General features: G+C 41.1%; 1 protein-coding gene across 8 annotated transcripts in view; it reads left to right on the plus strand.

Moving 5' to 3' along the window:
- SMARCA2 (SWI/SNF related BAF chromatin remodeling complex subunit ATPase 2) overlaps positions 1-18,301 on the plus strand; it is a 157,106-nt gene extending 138,805 nt beyond the window's left edge. For 3 of the 8 annotated variants that reach the window (XM_081151009.1, XM_081151011.1, XM_081151010.1), the window contains exons 30-34: positions 8,078-8,183; positions 8,651-8,752; positions 11,369-11,501; positions 16,002-16,144; positions 17,366-18,301. In XM_081151009.1, coding sequence (XP_081007135.1) covers positions 8,078-8,183; positions 8,651-8,752; positions 11,369-11,501; positions 16,002-16,144; positions 17,366-17,401 — 520 coding nt within the window. In that variant the 3' untranslated portion in view covers positions 17,402-18,301. The remainder of the gene's footprint in view (positions 1-8,077; positions 8,184-8,650; positions 8,753-11,368; positions 11,502-16,001; positions 16,145-17,365) is intronic. The other 5 variants (XM_081151014.1, XM_081151016.1, XM_081151015.1 and 2 more) reach the window with 2 other exon arrangements.
- The last annotated feature ends 5,959 nt before the right edge of the window (positions 18,302-24,260 follow it).

The raw sequence follows: 24,260 nt of genomic DNA on the forward strand, positions 1-24,260 counted from the left end.
TATCAGTCCTGGAAGCCAGACACCATCCATAGTGTGTACTGAGAGACGTCGAGAATTGTGTCCTGTTTTTGCCACTCTGACAACTTGGTTTGGATTCAGGTTTTGGGATTGAAACAATAAATACTTGACTTTATTAGTATGAGCAGCTTAAAGAATGTACCAACATGGGTAAACACTTCCACCCGCACAACATAGAAGGGGGGCTTTCAGGTCTAAATGGTATGATGCAGACTGAACACCCAGCCCAGTGAGCAAGGACAACTAGAAGCTCTTTTTCTCCTCCTCCCAAAACGGTCACGTGGCCATGGAAAGGGGATTAATAACCTTAAAGGTTATTGCAAGCCTCCAATGTCACGCCTGGGCTTTCTGATTAGACAGTATGACTTCAGATAGTTGGGACACAGATCAATCCATTTTTACAGAAGACACGTTTAAACTGTCATTTCCAGAGCCATAGCAAGGGGCTGGTGTTTGCTTCCTCGGGGCTCTGGGGTCTGACTCGTCCTTTCCTCTCGTGTGTGCCTCCTTTTCTCATAAGCCTGAATTTACGACGTGTTCAGAGATTGCATTATGATGAACACATGTTTTTATTTTTTTTAAATCCTTTCTTCATGCGTTCAAAGCTCTGAGCATTTTCTGTGTCTGTCTCTGTGCAAGTACTGAGAGTGGGAGAGAAATGAATAAAATGGAATGCCTTAAAGCATAGCTGGAAAGAGCTCTGCACAGTAATAACGGGCGCCCAGTCTGAAGAAAGTACATGTAAAGGGGGAGGAGAAGGGAGGGAGGGGGGCAGGAATGGGGACAGCTTCCAGTGGGCTTGTGGGCAGAGTGGGAGTTCCCCGAGGAGACTGGGCAGGGTAGGGAGGAGGCGGCAGAGGCCCTCAAGCCCGTGTGTGTAGGCAGCCGCAGAGGACGGAAAGCAGGACCCCTTAGGATCACAGGGATCGGTGGGACTGGGTCACCGGGCACAAGGGAAGAGGGGCATAGCATGGGGCATGGCAGTGGGTCTGAAGACAGAGAAGAAATACTTAGAGGCATGACTAACAAGACGTTAGGGGCAGCCTAGATGTGAGAGGAGGGAGATAACGCTTGGATCTCTGTCCTGAGTGGTAAGGGAATGTGGTGTCATTCACAGAAATGTGGGTGAAATGAAAACATGGCATATGCATGTGTGTGTGCGTGTGGGGGGGGGCTACCCAGCCCCACATACTGCAGCTCAGAAAATCTAAATTCTCTCCATAGCTATTAACAGCCCTTGACGTTGCGATTATATTGTTAGTATTGACTACCCCTCAGGACCAGCCAAGAAGCTCTTTTAGACAAAATTTATTTTGAGCTATGTTGGCACCAGACATTCCATATTTCTTCAAATGCGGTAGGGGGGCTGTGACTAGATCTCAGGCCCAAGCACCCTGGCACTTAATACCCTAATTAGATTATAGAGAAATTGCCATGAAACAGTAATGTAGCTTCTTGGAGAATTCTAGTGCAGTTAGAGACTCTGTTAAGTTTTGCTATAAAGCAGCCTGTTTAATTGTTTAATCCAGTGTTTCCCAAACTCATTTGACCAACAAACCCCCCCCCCCCCTTTCAAGGAACACTGTTAGTAACCCATTAAGCTTGTGTTCCATGGAGCACACTTTGAGAAATGTTCACTGTGAGCTCAGTAGCTACATTTAATCCAGAGAGAATCTGTTCAGGGAAATCCAGATTCCAGCACTTTATTTTGCCCTCGTTACAAATATCGATACTTTGAGATGTTTACTGGAATAGGCCGCTTTGACTTCTGGTGACTTGACACTTATTTCTGTTGCTCAGCCAATTATACCCACATACAGCAGGTGGGCAGGCCACAAATAAACTTGGTTTGTTTGCTTTCTGAGGCACAAAAGGCCTCCCCCAGGCTTCCAGCATTAGCCTGGCCCAGAAGCCCAGGGTCTCCACCTCTCTAAGCTGCAGGGCCCTTCCAGCATAAATGGCCTCTCTGAGGGAGGGGAAGGAGTCCCAGCTGGAAATAGCAGAACTCATTTTCTTACTGTCTTATAAACTGTCTTCAAAACAACTCTGTAAGGGTTTTCATCAAAAATGGGTTGCACTGAACGATGGCAGTTTATTTGGGCATATTCAGGGGTGGACAAAAGTAGGTCTACAGTTCGTATGGAAAATAATACAAGAATAGACAGTTTTGTATACTCACAGATGTAAACCTACTTCTGCCCAACCCCATATTCTTGTATATTCATGGGAGGAAAGCTGCCTCATTCCTTTAGAATCACACCTTGTACGTCTCCTTAAGAATCTATAAAAGGCCCATCATAGGAAAAAGCAATGCTCCGGAGCCTGCTATGACCCACCCCTTTAACAAAGTGCCTCTTGGGGTTTGCGGCTCAGGTGTAGAAGCATTTGACTTTGCCTGCAAAAGCTTTCTGCTTTTGAGTTGTGTCTCTATTCAGCCAAAATCTTGGAAGCATTTTTCTACTTTTATGAAGTAGAGACACAGGGAAAGATCAAAGGACAGAATAGGCAGTGGAAGGGAAGGTAGGTCCTTAGCTTTTGGAAGGAAGAATGACATCCAGGTCTACAAGTTGAGGTGATGAAAGCTGGCGAAGCGGCCAACCAAGGACACAGCAGTCCTTTTAGCTGTCATATTTAGACAGATGGACAGTTAGCATCCTGTACCTGTACCTGTTATTATGAAATGTTAAGTGAGAATAAGAGAAGCATCTAGATGTCCTGAGTCACTATTTCTAAAAAGTCAAGTGATAGATGATCTATCTTCTCCTATGTCTCCTCAAAACACTTGCTTAAATAAACAAGCAAACAAGTAATCCTCTCTGAATCCCATGCCCTGCTGAGCACGTCTGGTTCGCAGTAGTAAGTTCAATGAGACAATTCTGAAGAAATAGAAACTTATATAGTAGATTCTGACAGTTGCAACATATTAAAAATTTTGTAGAATTATTCTGTTCTATTATTCTCTTTATTTGACTTTGTAGGGTAGAGTTACAAGGTGCCAGTTGGTGAGATGGGATGTTCATGGTGATATACATAAAGGTGGGACATGTGCCCCTTAGACATCCTCTCTCTGGGGAAACTTACAGCATGTTTTCAAAGAAGGTAACCCCATAAAAGTGTGAGACCTACTTTATTTATGTATGATGATATGGTTGCAGATTACAGGAGATTGTAAATCTTCATTTTGTTGAATAAGAACTCACTGTTCGTGTTTTTTATGCTTTGGCATATAGTTAATACCTTTTTTAAAACCTCATTGAAGTTGTCCTGCATTTAAAATGTCATACCCTGTGTTCTTTTTTTCCGTGAATGTTAGACAAATATTTACCATTCTTTAAGGCACATAATTTAAAAATACATAATTTTAGACTCTAGCATATACATATAAAATTATGTGTATATACATACATGCATATTTATATACACATATAATTATGCATATATATGCACATACATATAAAATATATACATACAAATACACGTGTGTGTATACACATATATAAGATATCTTTATATAAAATATATATGTATCTACATTTTAGCTTAGAGCAGATTACCAAAAGTAAAACTATGCTTCAGAGTGTGATTGTATTTAAGGCTCTTGATAAAGCCTTAGTGCTTTTCTTATTGAGCTGAGTGAGCCCTTTATAGTCTCCTTACCTCAGGGCGTTTACCTTGCATTAACCAGATGTAACCTTATTTTTGTGGATTACTCAGGCCCATCATGTACCTACATCCTTAACATAATCCTTAGTGATTTTTACCACCTACTAATTCCACTACCAAAGGCAAGTCTACCCCTACCCCATTCTGTTTTGTTCTTTATCTCATATGTGCTTCAAGAGTCTGGGAAGTCAGATTTCCAGGCTTGTCAGGAATTGTCATCAGTCAGTACGCACTAAGATTCAGAAGAGAGATCTCAGCAGTGAATACGGAGTCCAGGAGCTTGTGACACCTAATTTGTGGCTGGCTCAGGTGTCTAGGAGCTTTCTCTGGGCGCTACTGATGTACGTGCATGTTTAGGTGACATGCATTAAATAAATCTCTCAGGAATCTGACCCTGAAAAGGAACAGCTCACTTTCACCTACTGCCCTCCAATGTTGACCCAGTTTTATATTTTTTCCCCACATGATTTCCTGGGTTTGATTCCTTTAGGACTGTAATAACTTTTCTGTAAAATTCTTTCAACTCCAAGTGGTATTCTAAACCATGACATCATTTTCTTACAGAGGCAAGGTAGCCACATTTTTACTCATTAACTAAACGACCTATTTCAACTTTAGTTAAAATCTCTTTTTCACAAGTAACTGTTGGAAATGCTTGTCAGCAGATTAGCTTGGGCAGATAAAGAGAAAAATCATAAAGCAGGAGAAAAAAGAAAGAAAAGACTCACTCAATATTGTATCTTCTGGTTTGGGCTTGTTGGAAAGCCATAATAGTATTTTAAGGAGTCAGTTTCCCAGCTAGCATTTCAGTCTTCTGTACTCTCCAGCTATACCTAAACTATAATCAAAAGTAAAGCTAATGTAGATGTAATGTTTATAATGTATGCATTCGTCATTTTAGAATCACAGCAGTATAGATGTGAAATTATTGCCATTGGATATGTGGAGGTAATGGGAGAAACATTGGTTCCCAGATAAAACATAGCAGTGTAAACCTGTGCGTGTGTGTGTGTGTGTAAGGTGTACATGCAGGGTTTCAAACCACCATTAACACAGTGGCATGTAGGACTTTAGCATCTCACAGTATGACATCATGGTACTGTGTCCCTGTTCCCGTTGGCCTTCGTGAAGAGAAACTGTGCTTCGCACCAGCACCAATATACTCTGTTAAGTGCAGTGGGTTCCTTTCCATTTTTATTTTAGGTTACGCTCCTCCCCCAACCCACCTTATGTCTTACCAACATCATGTTTCAGATCGTTGTATGAAGTAGATATGAAATTACAGACCATCAGTGGAATCCTTTTGGGGAGGAGGGGAGCGGGTATCACTTTTGTGATGGGAAGTACACTTCGAGGTAACAATTTATACTTAGGTCTTAAATTGTGTAAAATGACATAATGGAAAATGCCTTGGGGGTAGGGTAAGCATTTCAATAGAAACAGAACACCTTCTGCAAACCACTGTACAATTAGTTCATTGTTCTGTACTTAAAAAAAAAAAAAAAACAACACAAAACTTTCCAACACTGAAAAAAAAAGGCACTTGAAAAGGTATATTGAAAAAACCTTTGCTCAGCTTAAGTTTGAGAAAGAAATGCCAAGAATTCAAAACTATCAGGCTGCTGCACTTCTGCTTTTTTCTTATTTTTTTTAACCTTTACTTTAGGAAAAAGTAAGTTGCTATAGTGATTCCTTAGCGAGTGTTCAGACCAAGGGTGTGCCTGTAGGTTATGGGAAAGCTGCAGGTGCTCCAGGACCACATGGCATTTCCTCCCTCACTGCGCATCAGGTCCACGGCCTCTGATGGGGGAGCGGGGAAGGGTCTGACTGCAAGGAAAGTGCCCCCACCCTGTGTGGAGGAGAAGGAACACACGTAGAAGGATTAAGTTCTGAGCAGTGAGGTACCAAGAGGTAGTTAATATTGAGGAGAATGTCTCACTTTTATGAAGAAGGGGTTATCGATCCTGGATGGATAGAGGCAGTTGAAGACAGGAACAGGGACCCTTCCAGCCATAGAGTGAGAGATGGGTCAGCTCTGGAGACTTGGAATTAGTTATAGGGTAGGGGCTTGGCCATGGTACTTGGGGGTACACAGGAGAGAAGCTCTCCTGACCAGAAGAGTCAGGTGAGCAGTACAAGCCGGGTTTGCAGAGGTTGAGCCGAGGAGGGCTGCGAGAGCCAGACTGGGGTGTTTAAACGGCGATGGTGCCAACAGTTGAGCCACAGGAAGACTTCCTTGGACAGCTTGCAGGTCCTCCTTTTGCCCATGACCCCTGTTCTTAGGAAAGGGAAAAAGGAAGCGGGATAGGAATATTTTGAAACAGAATAAATTTGTCTCATTTTACAGTATTGGCCCTGAGTCTCAGAACATTCAGTTTCCTCCTTTATGAGCACATGTAAGTCTGGACTTGTCTCCTTCTAGAGTCTAGAATTTCTATGACCTGACTGAGAACAGAGACATCAGACCGAGATTGTTTAGCCATTTGGGCCCTGTTACAAAGAGCTTTATCACACTCCTGGTGCCAAACACTCATTTCTCATTTCACCAGTGGCACAGCTGAAGTTAAGAGTATGTCCATCACAGGTGTACAAAGCAAAGATGTGCTCATAGTCTGTCAATAGAAAAATGACACCATCTGTTGGCAATGTAGAAAATGACACTGGGAAGATGTCATTGAGGGTCAGGTGTTAAATCCAAGATTACAAAGAGGTCTGACTTTTTTACTGTTGCTAGGTTACAAAGAATGCTGATTATAAAGAAGTCACTGATACAAGGAGAAAAACTAGTATCTATAAGTTGCCCTCCAAATATTCCTTTCCAAGTAGGTAAAATGTTTCTGTCTATAAAATCTAAGAATGGTGGAAAAAGAATAGAACAGAAATTGTGGCCATATGCTGAAGGCGATAGTAATTAAAGTAGGTTTTGTCATAACTTACAGAGGTACAGATGCATTTCTCAACCTGGGCCGGGGGGGGGGGGGGGGGAGGGGGTTGCGTAGGAGTGGCTGTCAGTCTGTGAGTGTGAGAACACCTTGATTCTTGCCACAATAATCTAAAAATCCAATTCCCTATTAAACTGCAGTCTTAAACCTCTTTGTTTGCTCCTGGTTTTAGTATTCATGAAGCCCATATATGCATTAAAAAATAAAACAGTGACCCAGTAAAACGGAAAAACGCGCCCACCCCTTTGACAGAGGATTTTCGGTTAATTTATGCAGGCCCCTTTGCACTTCAGCATTTTCCCCACTGGTTGCTAGGCAACTGTTTGAGTTACTGCGCATGCCTTTTTTATGATAACTGTCATTATGATTATTTTTTAATTATACAACTGGGACTGTGGATTAAAACAGCATATTGTCACTCATTCTTTGCTGCTGCTGCTTCTAGCATCCTGGAACACTCCTAAAATCACCTTCTGAAGTTGGCATGGCAGTGATTTGTGGTTATTTTTTTATATTTCTGGCCTCACAAAGGAAACAGAGATGGCATCATAAGAAAAGCAAGATTTTCGTGAAAAATGGCTATACCACATCCCACCAGCTGTTACTGATCCAGATAGGCCAAGTCAGATATTAGGCTTGTGAATCTAAATTATGTGTATTTTGTTCTTTTAACCATGTCTGCTTCTAATGTTAAATGACGTTTAAAGCTTATAGTGCTTTATTGCCTGTTTTTCAAGATGACAAAATGCTAAGCCTTTGTTGCTAATAAATCTGCTTTCAAATAAAGCTACCCTGCACATGGGGGAGGGTACAGCACTAATTCCAGAAACGTCAGGCATCCACACTCGCTAAATACGTTTGTTGTTTTCTGCCCAAATTGCTCCATACACACAAAAGTGCAGTTAGGCGAGATGACGGGGCTCCCCCTGGCAAATAATAATAAAGGTACAGTGCGTAAAATACTCTAAAAGGAACAAGACTGAAAAGATAGTCACTAGGTACATATAAAAGCTTTTCATTTGCAGTTCCAGAGTATATTCTAACCTATGAATATAAAGTGAATTTGAAGACAAAGGAATATGGAAATAATGTCTGTTGTTGTTTTACCAACTCAATTATTATTCATTTAAAAACTGAATTTAGGTTGAATGGGATATTTAAAATTTTTCTATCAAAATTAAAAGAATTGCTGCGAAAGAAATCTGCAGTGGACCTCTCGTATCAGATGCGACAGAAGTGGGGACCTAATGGTATTTTAATGTGATTTCGCGGAAGAGGCATTAGTCTCTAGTAGAGTTGTAGTATCAAGTTTTCCTTGATATAAAGAGCCCCACATCAATTATGCACGGGATGCCAGTTTGCTTTTCTGACACTTTCTGAAATGAAATAAAATAGCACCTTTCCTCAGTAGTGCATGATCTGTTACGTGTCTGTTTGTTTCCCCCCCCCTACAGTTCAGGGCGACAGCTCAGTGAAGTCTTCATTCAGTTACCTTCAAGGAAAGAATTACCAGAATACTATGAATTAATTAGGAAGCCGGTGGATTTCAAAAAAATAAAGGTAGATATTTTTTTGTTTTTACAAACTTTATTTTAATCAAGAAGTGTAAATTCATTGAAACTGTGATAGTTAGGATGTGGCAGTGGCATCTTGTCTGGTCACCGCCGACTCCCACCCAGGGCTTGTCACCAGAAAGGCTGGGATGTACTTGTGCCTTTACATGGGCATTACTCAATCATCGTGTTGAGAGCTCTATTATATTGTATTTTATTTAAGACATTTCAGACTTTTCAGACCCGTTGCTCTTTCCCTTTCCCTCCCTATGCTCCTCCTTCCCCCTCATAAGAAGGCACACGCGTGGGAGGGTGGGCCCTGTGAATGGCACCCCTGGCGTTGCGCAGTCCCACATCCGGGCAAGGCTGTGTGCCGAGAAGACAAAGGGAGAATCGGGCTTTGTGAACCAAGCTATGACTGTTGTATTTTTCTCTCCCCCTTCTTTCTTCTCTTTTATCCAAACCTTTCCTTAGGAAAGAATTCGTAATCATAAGTACCGGAGCCTGGGTGACCTGGAGAAAGATGTCATGCTCCTCTGTCATAACGCTCAGACGTTCAACTTGGAGGGATCCCAGGTCTGTCTTGAGTTGGCTGAAAACATTTTAACCTTAAATGTCTTGTGTTCTTTTAAGTAAAACATTTCATTTTCTACTTTTGAACCATTGCTCACTACCCTGGCAGAAGGAAAGTGAAAAACAAAAGCCTATATTCCATGCTACCTGCGTAAGTAAATTGAGGCCTTGGCATTTCCAAGTTCATGCCAGCTCTGTTATACCATAGCTGCGCCAGCTCCTACTCACGTGTCCCTTAAAGGCTTCGCTTCTAATTAGTGGAGGAATTCAACTGAATCACTTCATGTAACACTTGCAGGCAGGAGGTCCAGTTCTGGCTTCTATAGAGATTGTGTGTTTGATTACATTTACCTTTGTTTTTTCTGATTATAACCTTGCATCGGGAGTCGAAACTACTCTGATTTAAAACAAGAAATGGATGTAAAAAAAAACCATTGCCTTAATTGCTTACAAAAAATTGCTTTTCGTCAGGCCAATTGCAATTCTCTTTATTCCTCCCATCTCCACAGTAAGCAAGCCTAAGAATATGTAAGTGACATTGAATTTACTAAAAATAACTAGGGGGAGGACACTTTCACTTTAATTACACTTCAATTCCACTCACCTTTTATAGGAACTCCCTTTTTTCCTATCTGCTTTTCTGGCCTAATCTCATACCCATGAAGCAGACCAAGAAGAGAGGACAAGGTCAGCATGTCTGCCAACCACCATTAAATTCCTTAGGTCTCTTTCCCGATGTTGCTGCTTGACATTCATGTCAGTTCCAATCACTAAACTGGAGAACACAGGAGCCCTCAGAATGTGCCTCGAACAGGCTGTATGTACATTTCTAGGTTAACAGCAGTTAACAGTAGTATTATTTTGACCAAAACGGGACTTGAAAGCAAACCTTGTGTCTTTAAGACACTCTTCAAAGAAAGCTAAGATGAAAACCGGGACATAGAGAGTAAATACACAAGTCAGCAAGGAAGTCTTTTTGTGAATGACCGTTTGTAGTCTCTGGATAGATTTTTGGGTTCTTTATAATACCATGGCAACACTGTGACGAGTACCCTGTCGGGTTCCAGTCCCACAGCCTCCCTCTCTGCCCACAGTCACTGTCTCACCATCTCACCATCTCACCCCTGAAATGGCCTCTTGACTGGCTTCCTTCCAAGCCCATCCTGGATATTAGTCTGTCTTTCTGGCCACCACCTTATCCTGTCCATCTGCGGCCCACCAAGCTTTGTGGTTCCCCATGTACTGTTGAATTCTGGAATAATTTGACCCTCCATAGGCTGTTTCCTAAAGTTGTGCCCGACCCTAACTCTTTAGCCTCATTTCCTGCTGCCCCTCAAACTAAACAGTTTATAGTCTAGTCAGGTGGTCCCTTAAACACCTGCTTCCCCAGATATGTGTGCAGTTGTAAGAAATACTGCCGAGAGCCCGTGTACCCTTTATATCATCACAAGATAGTGACATATTACGTAACATAGTCCAGTAGCGTAACCTGGAGTTGACGTTGCTATAATCCTAGGTGCATCTTTTTTATTCTTGCCTCACCTTTCTCACTTGCTCTCCTTTCCTAAAAAGCCCCTCTCCTTTCTCACCCCTGATGGAATCCTCCTCACCTCTAAGATCCAGCTCACCCCTGGTGTCTCCAACTAGTTCTGCGCATTCAGCACTCTTGCATCTTGTAAACCGGAAACTGTACCCCTTAACCAACAGCCCCCCGTCTCCTCCTCCCGCTGGCAACCACCATTCTACTTTCTACTTTTATGAATTTGACTACTTTAGATACCTCATATTAAGTGGAATCATTTAGTATTTGTCTTTTTGTAATTGGCTTATTTCACTTAGCATATTGCAGGATTTTTGTTCCTTTTCAAGGCTGAATAGTATCCCATTGTATGTATAGACCGCATTTTATTTACTCACCCATCAGTGGACACTTGGTTTACTTTTACCCCTTGGCTACAGTGAATGCTGCTGTGAACATGGTGTGCGAATAATGTCTTCATGTTCTTGCTTTCAGTTCTTTTGGATATATACCTAGAGAGAGACTGCTAGATATATGGTACTTTATTTTAAATTTTTTGGAAAAAGGGAACATTTCAGAACTTTTATCTCTCTTAGCAACTACACAGGGCTATGTTCAGGTATGTGGGAACACTAAAAATAAAGTATTGATTGGAATAGTATTGGCTGGTACTGATAAACTCAGTAATAAAGAATTGCCTCCACTTTGTTAGGGGAATTGCATTTTAAAGAAGGTTGCTTTGCCACACTACTTGATAGATCAGTTTAAATAAGGAAAGTTTTTTTTAAATAGTTTTGTTGTCAAAGATGAGAGGATATGTTACAGAAGTCCACGCTTCTCTCCCAAGTGCGCATACACACACACTCTGAAGTTATTTCAGCTGCATCGTAGACTTTTTTCTGTAAGAATGTGTGTGTCAGTATTAGACTTGGGCGTTTTCCTATTTTTGGTTGTCCTATAGGCATAAAGGCTGACATTGATGTTTCTACTAAAATCCACATAAAATAAAGGTTTGTTTCATAAGGAGAAGTGCACTCTGCGACTGTGAATCTTGGGCCCTCAGCTTGCAGATTTTAACAGATGCCACTTTGCCCCTTTAGATCTACGAAGACTCCATCGTCTTACAGTCAGTGTTTAAGAGCGCGCGGCAGAAAATCGCCAAAGAGGAGGAGAGCGAGGAGGAAAGCAACGAAGAAGAAGAGGAGGAAGATGAAGAGGAGTCCGAGTCGGAGGGTAAGCTCGGGCACCTGGCTCCTGCCTCTGCGCCCTCTCCCGCCTGCATCGGTGTTTGCACAGATGCTAGAGTCAGGCAGGTCTGGATTCCAGTCTCTGTCCTACCGTGTCCTCACCGGGCAACCTCAGGCAGTGACGTAGCCCAGCTCAAGCTCAGTTCTCGCTGCTGGGAAACTGAGGTAATAAGCACGCCTCCCAAAGCTTAGCGTGTGGCCAGGCTCAGCGTGAATGTTCGCTGAAGGCTCCTGTGAAAACCAGCGTAATGTATATTTTCTATCGACATTATGGTTAATACCTCCTACCTGTTCTTTAGCACAGTGGTTTTGTTAGCTGGGCTCTACCCCAGAGTTTCAGAACAGTCGCCTGCGAGACAATATCTCTAACAAGTTCCCAGGGCATACTGGTGCTGCTTGGCCCAGGACCACACTTTGAGTTAGAAAATAACCGCCCCACTGCGTTGGAACTGTGGTCCATTTTATTCATCATGGATCAGACAGCGATCCTTCCTTTATTTAAAATGTTGACAGTTTGGTTCACCGTATATTTTTGGCATTGCGTTTTTAAAACATTGCATTAGAATATTTGTTTCGATGACCTCTTAAATGTTACACCCAAGGGAAGTACCTCTCTTGTCTCGCCATAGCACAACCCCGGTTGATAAACCTTCGTCTTCAACAGTTAAAACAGCCCTCACGAGTCTAAAATTTCTTCTTACCTAATGATGTTTTCACCCCATACCTCCTCTCAAATAAATCCCAGTAGTTTATGATCTGCTATGTTAAACAGCACAGATATGCTTAAAATTTTCTTTATTAGATTTGTTCCTAATTACATATTGAGTACAGACAACTTGGAAAATATTTTTTAAAAGCTTGTATAATTTTATTACCCAATATACATTTAACATTTTGAAAAGTTCCCTTCCAGTTTTTTCTACACATAAGTATTTTGTTTATAAAAGTATAGCATGCTGTTTTATGGCATGGTTCTTCTATTGAGAACATTTTCCCACAGCAATCAGTGTTTCTCTACAGTAATTTATATTACCATTTATTAATGAATGTACCAAAATGTGTTACTCTCTAAATAATGCTGTCCTCAACATTCTTACCCGTAAATCATTGCAAACATCTTTAAAACTTCTGATGCTTACATATCGCCGCATATCTAGAGTTTATATCATTGACCGCAGTGTCCGTCATTCTTAGGAGTGATATTGCCTTTGATTTACTTAACCATTTTCAATTTTATATGGTTCTTACCTAGTTCTAATATCCTAGATTTTGATGAATAAGTCTATATTATCTTAGCTAGATATTTCCTTTTGTAGAGCCAGATTTCGAATCTGTTCTCAAATAGCTGCCCTCCCTTCCCATCTATCAGTTTAGCTTCTTTAATCTCTCGAGGGTTAGTGTATTAACTTTCTATTGCCGCTGTTACAAATTACCACAAACTCTGTGGCTCAATAAAACAAAAATTTATGATCTCGTTCTGCAAGTCACAAGTTTGGTATGGGTCTCTCTGGGCCAAAATCAAGGGGTCAGCGGCCTGCATTCCTTTCTGGGGCCCCTAGGGGAGAATCCATCTTCTTGTGCCTCCTCCCCTTAAACTTTCAGTTTTCTGTTGAGGTATAATTGACATGTAACATTAGTTTCAGGTATTAATTTCATTATTTGTTTTATATACAACATAATGATTTGATATTTGTATAGTGAAATGATCACCATAAATTCAGTTAACTTTCATCACTGTACATAGTTAGAAAATTGGTTTTTCTTGTGATGAGAACTTTTAAGATTTACTCCTAGCAACTTTCAAATATGCAGTACAGTATTAGCTGTACTTACCATGCTGTACCTTAACCCTGTGACTTTATAACTAGAAGTTTGTACCTCTTGATACCTTTAACCTATTTTCACTGCCTTGCAACCCTCCCCCTTTACCTCTGGCAACCACCAAATCTGTTCTCTGTATCTGTGAGCTTGTTTTTGTTACAGGTCCATCCACGTTGTCGCAAATGGCAAGATTCCATTCTTTTTTTTATGGCTGAATAGTATTCCCTTGTATATACGTGTGTGTGTATACATGTAGATATGTACCACATCTTTATGTATTCATTCATTGATGGACATTTAGGTTGTTTCCATATCTTGTCTATTGTGAATGTTGTTGCAGTGAACATAGAGGTGCATATATCTTTGAGTTGGTATTTTTGTTTTCTTCTGATAGATTCCCAAAAAAGGAATTTCTGGATCTTACGGTGGTTCTATTTTTAATTTTGGGAGGGTCCTCCATACTGTTTTCCACAGTGGCTGCACCAATTTTATTCCCACCAGTGGTGCACAGGTTTCCTTTCTCCACATCCTCACCAGCACTTATTTCTTATATTTTTGATGATAGCCATTCTAACAGGTGTGAAGTAACATCTCATTGTGGTTTCGATTTGTTTTTCCCTGATTATTAGTGATGTTGAACACCTTTTATTGTATCTATTGGCCACCTGTTGGGAAAGTGCCTATTCAGATCTTTTGCCCATTTTATATCAGATTGTTAGCCTTTTTTGTTAGAGTTCTTTTTATAGTCTGGTGCATAGTCTGGTGCTTAATTCCTTATCAGATATGTGTGACAAATATTTTCTCACATTCAGTAGGTTAACTTTATTTTGTTGATGGTTTTCTTTGCTGTGCAAGAAATTTTTAGCTTAACGTCATCCCACATGTTTATTTTTGCATTCACAGCCTTTGCTTTTAGTATCACATCTTAAAGATCATCTCCAAGATTGATGTGAAAGAGCTTACAGCCTATGTTTTCTTCTAGGAGTTTTATGATTTACATTCAAGTCTTTGATCCATTTTGAGTAAGGTGTAAGATAAGTAATCTAGTTTAATTCCTATGCACGTGGCTGTCCAGTTTTCCCAACACCATTTATTGAATAACTGTCCTTTCCCCATTGTATATTCCTGCCTCCTTTGTCATAAATTATTCTGTTCCATTGATTTATGTGCCAATACCATACTGTTCTGATTACTATGGCCTTGTACTATAGTTTGACATCAGGTAGCATGATACCTCTAACTTTGTTCTTCTCTCAAGATTGCTTTGGCAATTCATGGCCTTTTGTGTTTCCATATAAATTTTAGGATGATTTAATTTCTATGAAAATGCCACTGGAATTTTGATAGGGATTGCATTGAATCTGTAGATTGCTTTGGGTAGTATGGATATTTTAACACTATTAATCCTTTCAATTTATGAGTATGAACTATGCTTTCCTTTATTAATGTCTTCTTCAATGTTTTGTCATTTTCAGTGTACAAGTCTTTCCCTTCCTTGGTTAAATTTATTCCTAGGTATTTTATTCTTTTTGAGATCCACCAAACATGATGTTCTGGCAAAGCTGGTTTGAATGAGAGATCCACTTTCTCAGTGAATTCATCATCAAATCCTAAAAACACTGTCCTATGGACACTTGTCTCAGAACAATGCCTTGGGGTACACACCTATATTTGTTATAGCACTTCGAATGCCTCCAAGTGTTCTTATTTCTATCCTTAGAATAATCCTGTGAGAGTGGAAAAGAGTGCTCTCTCTCTGAGGGCTAATTTAGCAGAGCACTGTTAGAAGCTTAGCATATAGATATGTGCACCATACCGCCCCCAGATTCTGCCAGGATATGCCAACAAAGAGCTTTACGGCATTTTTGTTTGTAGAGGCAGAAAGCTGGGAACTTTAGCACCTATTGCTAGGGGACTGGTTAAAAAAATTCTAGTGTACACATAAGATGCAAAATTTTGGGGTTGATAATAGAAACGTCCCATACAGGTAGGTAAAAAAGGTGTGGGATACGAGTATAAAGGATCCCTTTGGGATAAGTACATAAAGCACATGTGTGCACACTTGAGTTCATGTTCTTCCTCTATGGCTCTTTCTCTGCGTCATTAGAGTTGTACACAGGGATGGATATATTTTGTAGGGACAGATGTGTACCTTTTTTTCCTGGCATAATCGCCAGAACGAGAACAGTAGGTAGAGAGACTACAGATGGGGAAGAAACCTTTCTATGTTAAAAATGTTCTTCAACTGTTTGAATTTTCTTTTTAAGTCAACTGGAGTTATCCACACAGTAAAATTATTGGCCTGATTTTTTACCCTTTAAACTTTGACATTAAAAAATATAAGCCCTAGTAAGTAAATGCCTGTACCCCTCCACAAAGTCGAAAAGGCAGCCCTCATCACCTGCTTAGGAAGATTCCCCCTCAAACCTTCGGAGACGGGTGGGGACCCAGCTGCCCGCCATGGGCCCTGCTGCCTCTCGCCACCTGGTTAAGGTCACTGCGTAACGTATCGTCCCAACCAAGACGCAAGCAGGTGAAAGGGGTGCTAACGAGACAGGACGATGGAAACCAGGCGTAAATCGTGACCTGGACACGCCGTTGGAATCTACCTGTAAAAGGACTTCCCCATGATTCCTCATTGCTGTCTATTTTGTTTTCACTGTAGCAAAATCTGTTAAGGTGAAAATCAAGCTCAATAAAAAAGACGAGAAAGGTCGGGACAAAGGAAAAGGCAAGAAAAGGCCAAATCGAGGAAAAGCCAAACCTGTGGTGAGCGACTTCGACAGCGACGAAGAGCAGGATGAAAATGTAAGGGCTGGTGTGGCGCCCCCTGCGCTGGCTCCCCTCCTGTTCCCGGGCCCTTCCCACCCTCTTCCCTTTATTACGTAGAAATGAAAATGTCAGGATTTGGCGAGATTTCGTTTTTGATGGACTGAACTGCATGTTTTATAAGAGAATTTGGGTCTTTGTCTATTGCTTTTTTAATAGTCTTCAAAAATGAAAAACACTAAATCACGTTTCCTTTTCCCCTTTCTTATCTCCCCACTGCTTGCCTACAGATAGTTTTCTCCGTGGCCAGTTAATATTTTATATCCGTAACACCCAGCAAGTGCCTAGTCTATAGCAATATATAGATGAAATAAGGATTAGATGGAAGAAAAAGTGTTAAGAAGTCAGAGCTTTGGGTTTGAGTTGATTTTTAAAACACTGTACAAAAAACCCAGATGAATTTTTAAGTACCTAGAGGTGTTGTTTTTAATCATTGAAAGATGCCCGCAGCATTTATGGAGCCAGGCCCGGAAATAAGCACCTTCCTGTATGGTGCTGTATTTAATGCTTCTATTAGCATTATGGCATAAGACTCTCAGCATCGATTTATGTATATGTGGAGAGTGACATCTGTGTGTTTTACCGCTGGTCATGTAAGTAGATAGCAGAGGCTGAATTCAGGTGCGATAGCCTGACTCCTCCAGTGCACTGTCCCTGACTGCGGGCAGCCAGGGAGCAGAGACTTTTAATGCACTGCCTTCTGCAGCGCCCTCCGCTTCATTCACTTCTCAGAGGACCTCAGGTTCCCCACCACCTACGTTTTCTTTCTGGCACGCTCATTTTCCATTTGTCTCAGTCTGATGAAAAAGTTGCAGAATTCTTACCCTACCCCATGGACACAGGCATTTTAACATACATTTAAAATACTGTGTTTTCTTCAGTAGACTTACCGGGGGGTACACATCAAAAGCATGGTACTTTTCCCTCCTGTGGATTTTCTAAAACTTAGCACTAAAAATAGAAATTCTTAGCTGTAAACCTTTCCTGCCAAAGTGAAAGAGCAAAAGACTGGCACAGAAGGGAGGTGGTGCGTTGCGGTTCCGCGTAGGGGGCGCTGGTGCCTCAGTAGGCTTTTCATCTGGCAGGGTGAAGAGGCATAACTGTTTCCAAAATGTCATTTGTTTTCTCCATTGCCCCTTGTGGGTTATGTCTTCTTTTCCTCATATGTAAGTTCATTCCATTTTATCTTTTTACTTTTAGGAACAGTCAGAAGCAAGCGGGACTGATGACGAGTGATTGATGCGGACCTGTTTCCTTGGTAGAACTGAACTCCTTTCCCTTCCTCCCCTCTCTCATTCTACCCAGTGAGTTCATTTGTCATATGGGCACTGGGCTGTTTCTATATCATCATCATCTATAAACTAGCTTTAGGATAGTGCCAGACAAACATATGATATCATGGTGTAAAAAAACACACACACACGTACGCAAATATTTGTAACATATTGTGACCAAATGGGCCTCAAAGATTCAAAGATTAAAACAAACAAAGCTTTTGATGGAAAATATGTGGGTGGATAGTATATTTCTATGGGTGGGTCTAATTTGGTAATGGTTTGATTGTGCCTGGTTTTATCACCTGTTCTGATGAGAAGATTTTTGTCTTTTTGTAGCACTGATAACCAGGAGAAGCCATTAAAGTCACTGGTTATTTTATTTTTCATCAGGCAATTTGCAAGATTTTTATTTGTTCGGTATTGTTTTTTTTACACTGTGGTACATATAAGCAACTTTAATAGGTGATTAATGTACAGTAGTTAGACTTCACCTGCATAGACATTTTCCCATTTTATGCTCTATGATCTGAAAAAAAAATGCTTTTTGAATTGTATAAGATTTATGTCTACTGTAAACATTGCTTAATTTTCTTTTGCTCTTGATTATAAAAGGTTTTGTTGAAAATGCTATTGAATATTGCAATCTATATAGTGCATTGGATGGCTTTTTTTTTTGTCAACCTGATCTCCTATGTTACGAATGTGTATCGTCTCCTTCTCCCTAAAGTGTACTTAATCTTTGCTTTCTTTGCACAATGTCTTTGGTTGCAAGTCATAAGCCTGAGGCAAATAAAATTCCAGTAATTTCCAAGAATGTGGTGGTGGTGCTTTCATAATAAAGAGATAATTTACCTCAACAAACGTTGCTTCTTGTTTTTAAGTCCTAGAGGACTGAAACTCTAGTGCCTGAGTGACAGTCTCCTGCAAAGCACTGGACAGGCTTTTGCTACAGAACATTTGGAAGGAATCAAAAAGGACAGAGAGCCAGTCTGCTGAAATGAACCAGGTGTGTTGCAAGGGAGAGGAGTCTATTCATTCGGTGGCTTTAAACTTGAACAACAACATAGATAATTGCCATGGACTAAGCCACACTAAGCCCCCTTCAGCCTTTTCTAGTGGTTTAAATTGTTTACTAGCCAGAAAATCTTGCTTTATTTTACTCCAAGTCAACAGAAATTAAACTCATTTTAAAAATTTTCTCTAAGAACACTTATTTTTGGTCATAATAAAACAAATATGTATGGACACTTGAGATTTCCAGTGTCTGATCTGACACGGAAGGAGCTTGGAAGTAATCTGCCCTTCACAAAACAAGAAAAAAGCCAAACAAACTGGAAATCAACAGCTCTTCTTAGATCAAAGAACTGGGGTCACAGGGCAAACCAACTGACCCGAAAACTGAGGCCATACATAGGCAGATGCAGAGAAGCACGACCTACTAAGCAGAAGGCCAGGAAAACCTAACCTGTAACTAATGAGTTGCTGGAGACTCAGTGCGGACAAGTTGGAGAGAGAATTTCAGGGGGCGCCAGTCTCGGGAGCTTCACCTCCAAGTGTCCTATCAGGATCTCACAGTGAAGAGGGAGAAATCTCATGTTTTTAGCAGTCGGAGGGGGAAAGTTGCCATTTTAAATTATGCCCAGTATATTTTGGCCTCCTTAACAAGGCTGTGCTCAACAGAAACTTCTACCAGAGGCTAATTGACCTGGAACAAGGGAAATAAACACCCAACTCCAGTATCCTCTAACCTTGTTTCTCCAAAGGGCGGGGGGGGGGGGGGGGCAAAAAACTGAGAAGTACTTGTAAAGATCATAGCCCAGGGTCATAGGCTCACTAAAAAACAGACCTAACCATAGGCTATAGAACATTTTCCCTCACCCAGCTTCTCCCTTCCCCTCATCACCACATCAGCAGGCCTTCTGTATAACAAGGTAATACAATTGAAAGAATTATGCATCTCAGGTCACATTTTTAAATTCTCCGGGAAAACAAACACAAGGACACCAGAGGAAACTTTAGTCTCTGACACTTTATAGCTACAGTAAACAGAGAACACAGCCAAACATAAAACCTCACACTACTCTATCTCAATTTCTATCCAGTACATTATATCCCACTTGCAACCAAAAATTACAAGGCAAATTAAAACACATTTCAAAGAGATAGAGCAAGCACAGCTGTCAGATATTAGAATTATCAGATGGAATTTAAAACAACTGATGATATGCCAAGGGCTCTAGTAAAAAACAAAAACGTGCAAGAACGGATGGGTGATATATGTAGAGAGATGGGAACTTAAAAAATCAAAAGGAAATATTAGAAATCAAAACACCGTAAGAGAAATGAAGAGTGCCTTTGAGAGAATCATTAGGCTGGCCAGGGGCAAGGAAAGAATCAGCTTGGAAAAATGTCAATAGGAACTTCCCAAACTGAAATCTAAGAAAGAAAATGAAAAAGGCAAAACATCCAAGCAGTGGGGGGGCAACTGTAAAAAGTGCAACATATACATGATGGGAATACCAGAAAGAGAAGAAGTTACAGAAGAAATATTGAAGCAATAATGACAGAATTCCCAAAACTAATGAGAGACAACAAACTACAGAGCCAAGGAGCTCAGAGAACACCCAGCAGGATAAATACCAAAAATATCAATGTAGGCATATTATATCCAAAGTGCAGTAAAGCAAACACAGAAAAAAATATTGAAAAAAGCCAGATAGGAAAAATATCTATTGGAGCAAGGATAAGAAGTACATCTGACTTCTTAGAAGCCATGTAAGCGAGAAGAGCGTGGACAATTTAAGTATTAAGAGAAAAAACCAACCTAGAGTTCCATACCCTGTGAAATTGTCCTTTCAAAGTAAAAGAGAAACACTCTCACAAAAATTGAGGGAGTTGACCTTCTTTGCAAGAAATGTTAAGTTCTTTAGAGAAAAGGAAGATTTTATATATATAGGTCCAAAACGTGGATCTACATAAACGAAGAGTATTGGAGAAAGAATGAATGATCTTAATTGTTCAAACAGGTAAGAGTTTGTTTTAAAAGATAATTTATTCCATAATTATAGCTTATGGACAGTTAAAATGAATAACAACCCTATTACAAGGGATGGGAGGAGGGAGTGGGAATACTGTGTTATAAGTATTGTATTAGTGGTAAATGTATATTGCTAACTTAAAGGCAGCCACTAAAAAATGTACAATATTAAAAATTGAAATTCTAAGACAGGACGGAAAACATGGAATCATATAAAATACTTAAAGCCTGAGGAGGCAGGAAAAATAAAAGAGTAGAAGACAAAAAAGAACAAGAACCAAAAAAATAGAAAACAGTATCAATTATGGTAGTTATGAATCCAACTACATCAATCACTAAGCATCAGTGGTTTAAATACACCAATTAAAAGATAGATTACTGTCAGAGTGGACCAAAAAACAAAACCCAGCTTTATGTTGTCTATAAGAAACACACTTAGTTGCATGTGGAAAGGGCCTCGTGAATAAGCAAACTACCCTTACTGTCCCTGTCATTCCACTTGCTAAAATGGTGAAGGCTGTTCTGGGTGCTGCAAGAAGGCAGTTTGGGAGGCCTGGTTCTTTGCCAGCCCTTCTGAGCAGGCAGGAATGTCAAAACAAAATTACTGGGCTTGTAAGGAAATTTTCTCAGCCTGGTAGCCCTTGGGGAGGTTGGTCCATCAAGGTGACACTAGCTTTAAATCTCTGTGGTAAGGTGATGAGTCTGTTGTTTGCTAAGGTTTAATAGAAACACCAGGACTTTCCTGTTTTTGAGTATGTTGGGTATGTTGAATTCTTGGAGTGAAATCTCCCAGAGAGGGACAGCTAGCTGATAGTAATCATTCACATTTAAATAATTGCAGAGAATTCATGTTCACTCCAGCATTTTTTAAGGCTAGTTGAGTTAGAGAAATGATAGAACTCCATTTCAGAGCTTTCAATATCACACAGGTTCGAGCATAGACCCCATATAAACATACTACTTCCAGAAACAGACCAGTCTATTAGAGCATCATGAGGCATAGTGTGGCTTTTGTCCCCTAACAGTGTTAGGAAGGAATTGTACTATATTTTCAGAGCACAATGTAATCAAATTCTGAGCATGCTTTCCCTCAGTTTGAATCAGGCCATATGACCTTACAGAATTTCTTCAGAACCCCTAGGATCATTTCCTGAGAATCCATGTCCTTAATAAACAACCTAACTAGGGAGTTTCCCTAACATCAAATACCAATTTCCATTCCTTTCAAAGTCTAGCCCCAGTGTTCAGCCTGGAACTCTCCTTAAGGATCTTCCTTTACAAAACGGACTGAGCACCCCACGCCAGGTCCTAAGCTTGGTGCTGGGGAAAGCTCCAGCACCTGCTCACATCTGTCTCCCTTGCCCCGGGAACCTCACTGCCCCCTCTGCCACCCCTACCCCTCCTCCATGGCCAGTGATCCCACTGCCAAGCTCTGGCCTGCTTTACAAGGCTGAGCAACTACAAGCCGCAACATCTCTTCTTGGTTCCCATCCTGGGTGGGAATCACACTTACACTTGGTTCTAAGTTGTTTCACCTCTGTTTGGTCCCAAACCAGAGAGCAAGCAGTGTAGACGATGCACACCAGGTAAAGAGACCAGCAGAGGAACACATCCCCCTCGGCCTCCAGTGGCTCCCACAGGTCTGGCCAAAGTCCTGTGGTCCTCGCAGCCTGTGCAGTGAGGAGCCCGCTGACTAGGGCAGCTCCAGTCCCCAGTGGTCCCAAAAGATGCGATAACAAAGTATATACCATGCAAGTTAAAGCAAATAGTAATACGCCAGATTTTATCAATTCTAAAACTTACATATCTTTACATCTTTAAAAACATATTCATGTCTTAATTTGGGAAGTCATAATTTTGATTGGCAGCAATTTTCCTGTCAGTAATGAATAAAATGATGCGTTTACAATTGATGGTGTCATAGAGACAAGAAAATATTGTGCATTTTTTTTCCTTTTTTAACACTCTTCTGCATCTTTTCCACTGAATTTATCTCCGAGAGCATTCATATCCGTGCACAAGGGGCGGGCTGCCTCATTCCTTGCAACCGCTGCATGTATCCCGCTATGTTGTCCTAACTTATCTAAACAACCCCACACTGCTGGGACACGCTGGTGCTTCCCAGTCCATGTTTGTTTATCGGTGCCAAAAATGACGAAAGCCAGAAGGGTGAGAGCCCAACGCTGTGGAGGGAACTTGAAGGTTTTGTGGAAGATGGGAAATTCGGTTGAAGACGGAAGGAAGGGGGAACATGAGACCATCAAGCTGCTCTTCGGGTTTTGATCTGGGCGGGCCACGCGACAGCCGCTCCGCATCTTCCTTGGAAGAACGTGCACATTTTCAACAGTTCCCAAGAAACATTTGCCTGGAGCTGCTTTTACCTGCCCAAAGCCTATGCGGGGATCATGGAAGATTAATGCCCACCTCACTGCTGGAAGAGCACTGGAAGCAGTCGGCCCTCGCCTCATTCGGGCTGACCTGGCCCATGGAAATAGACCTGCAAGGGGAGCTACTCAAGGGCTAACTTTTGAGGAGGATGAGGAGGATGATGATGATGAGACTGTGAAATTTGCAGTGGGTTCCTGGAGAGAAGTAACAAGTGTGAAAGCTGAAAAATGCAGACCAGGGTAAAAGAAACTAACAAAATCAGCAAGGTGAAATGCAAGTGGCCCGGGCTTAAGAAACGATCCATCCTGTTCTGGTCAGTCTTGGGAATGCCAGGATTTTAGAACAGGACCGTGACGCCAGCATTCCAGTTCAGCGGGGAGGCTGGCTGCTTCCTTAGCTCTTTGCCCACACCAGTCCCCGCTGAGTAGTGATAACTGCAGCATTGCTTATGATTTGCCCTCTTTTAAGATCTTTATAGATAGATAGATATAGGGATAGATATAAAGGATTTAGCTACAGGTTCATTTAAATCTCTGCAACAACCTCATGAGGAAGACACTATTACTAGTCCTATTTTACAGATGACAAAACAGAGGCTTAAAGAGATGACCTGACCAGGGTCACTTAGCTAGTGAAATAGTCAAGCTGGGATCCAATCTCTAGCTCCAGGGCCCTTGTTCTTAACTAGCACTCCAGCTAGAACTCTAAAGATTATGTTACTTACCTTTGGGTGAGACCTCCTTCCCCACCCAGTGACGTAATATACACTGAATAAGTATATTAAATAGGACTGAAGGGGACCAAAGTTTTGCCACCCCAAAATGTGCCCTTCAGGATATGATTTTAAGCTGGTTACTAAGAAGCAAAAGACTCAGAAAGAACCTGTGACCCTCTCCCTTTCCTGCCTAAAGAGATTCCGAGAGAAAAACCTGTTTCTGGAAGGGAATCAGCATACTCACTGCAGTTTTCACCTTAGCCTAATTTGAATAAAGTATGGTAGACAGTAAGGATCCGTGTTAAAACCTGTTCTGCTGGAATCTCCCCTCTCTTCTGCCGTTGATGGGTTGCCTAGCAGGAATTTGTTGGAGGCTACCTGTGAATTGCCTGTTTCCCCTTTGAAATCCCAGACCCATCCCCACTACCTTCTCCTTTGACCAAAATGGCATATAAACCTCAATTGCCCAATGTCTTTTTGGGTCACATCCCATGGACCCCCAAATGTACATTCATATATTAAACTTTGGGCATTTTCTCCTGTTAATCTGTCTCTGTTCATTTGATTACTAGCCCAGCTAAAAGAGCTTAGAAGGTGGGAGGAAAATTATATCTTTTTCAGCCCCCAAAGAACACATACTGCCAGTGCCAATCCAGCATCTCGCCCTCCCCCCAGATT

The sequence above is a fragment of the Miniopterus schreibersii genome, assembly GCF_964146895.1.
Source record: "Miniopterus schreibersii genome assembly, chromosome: 11".
NCBI classification, from domain to species: Eukaryota; Metazoa; Chordata; class Mammalia; order Chiroptera; family Miniopteridae; genus Miniopterus; species Miniopterus schreibersii.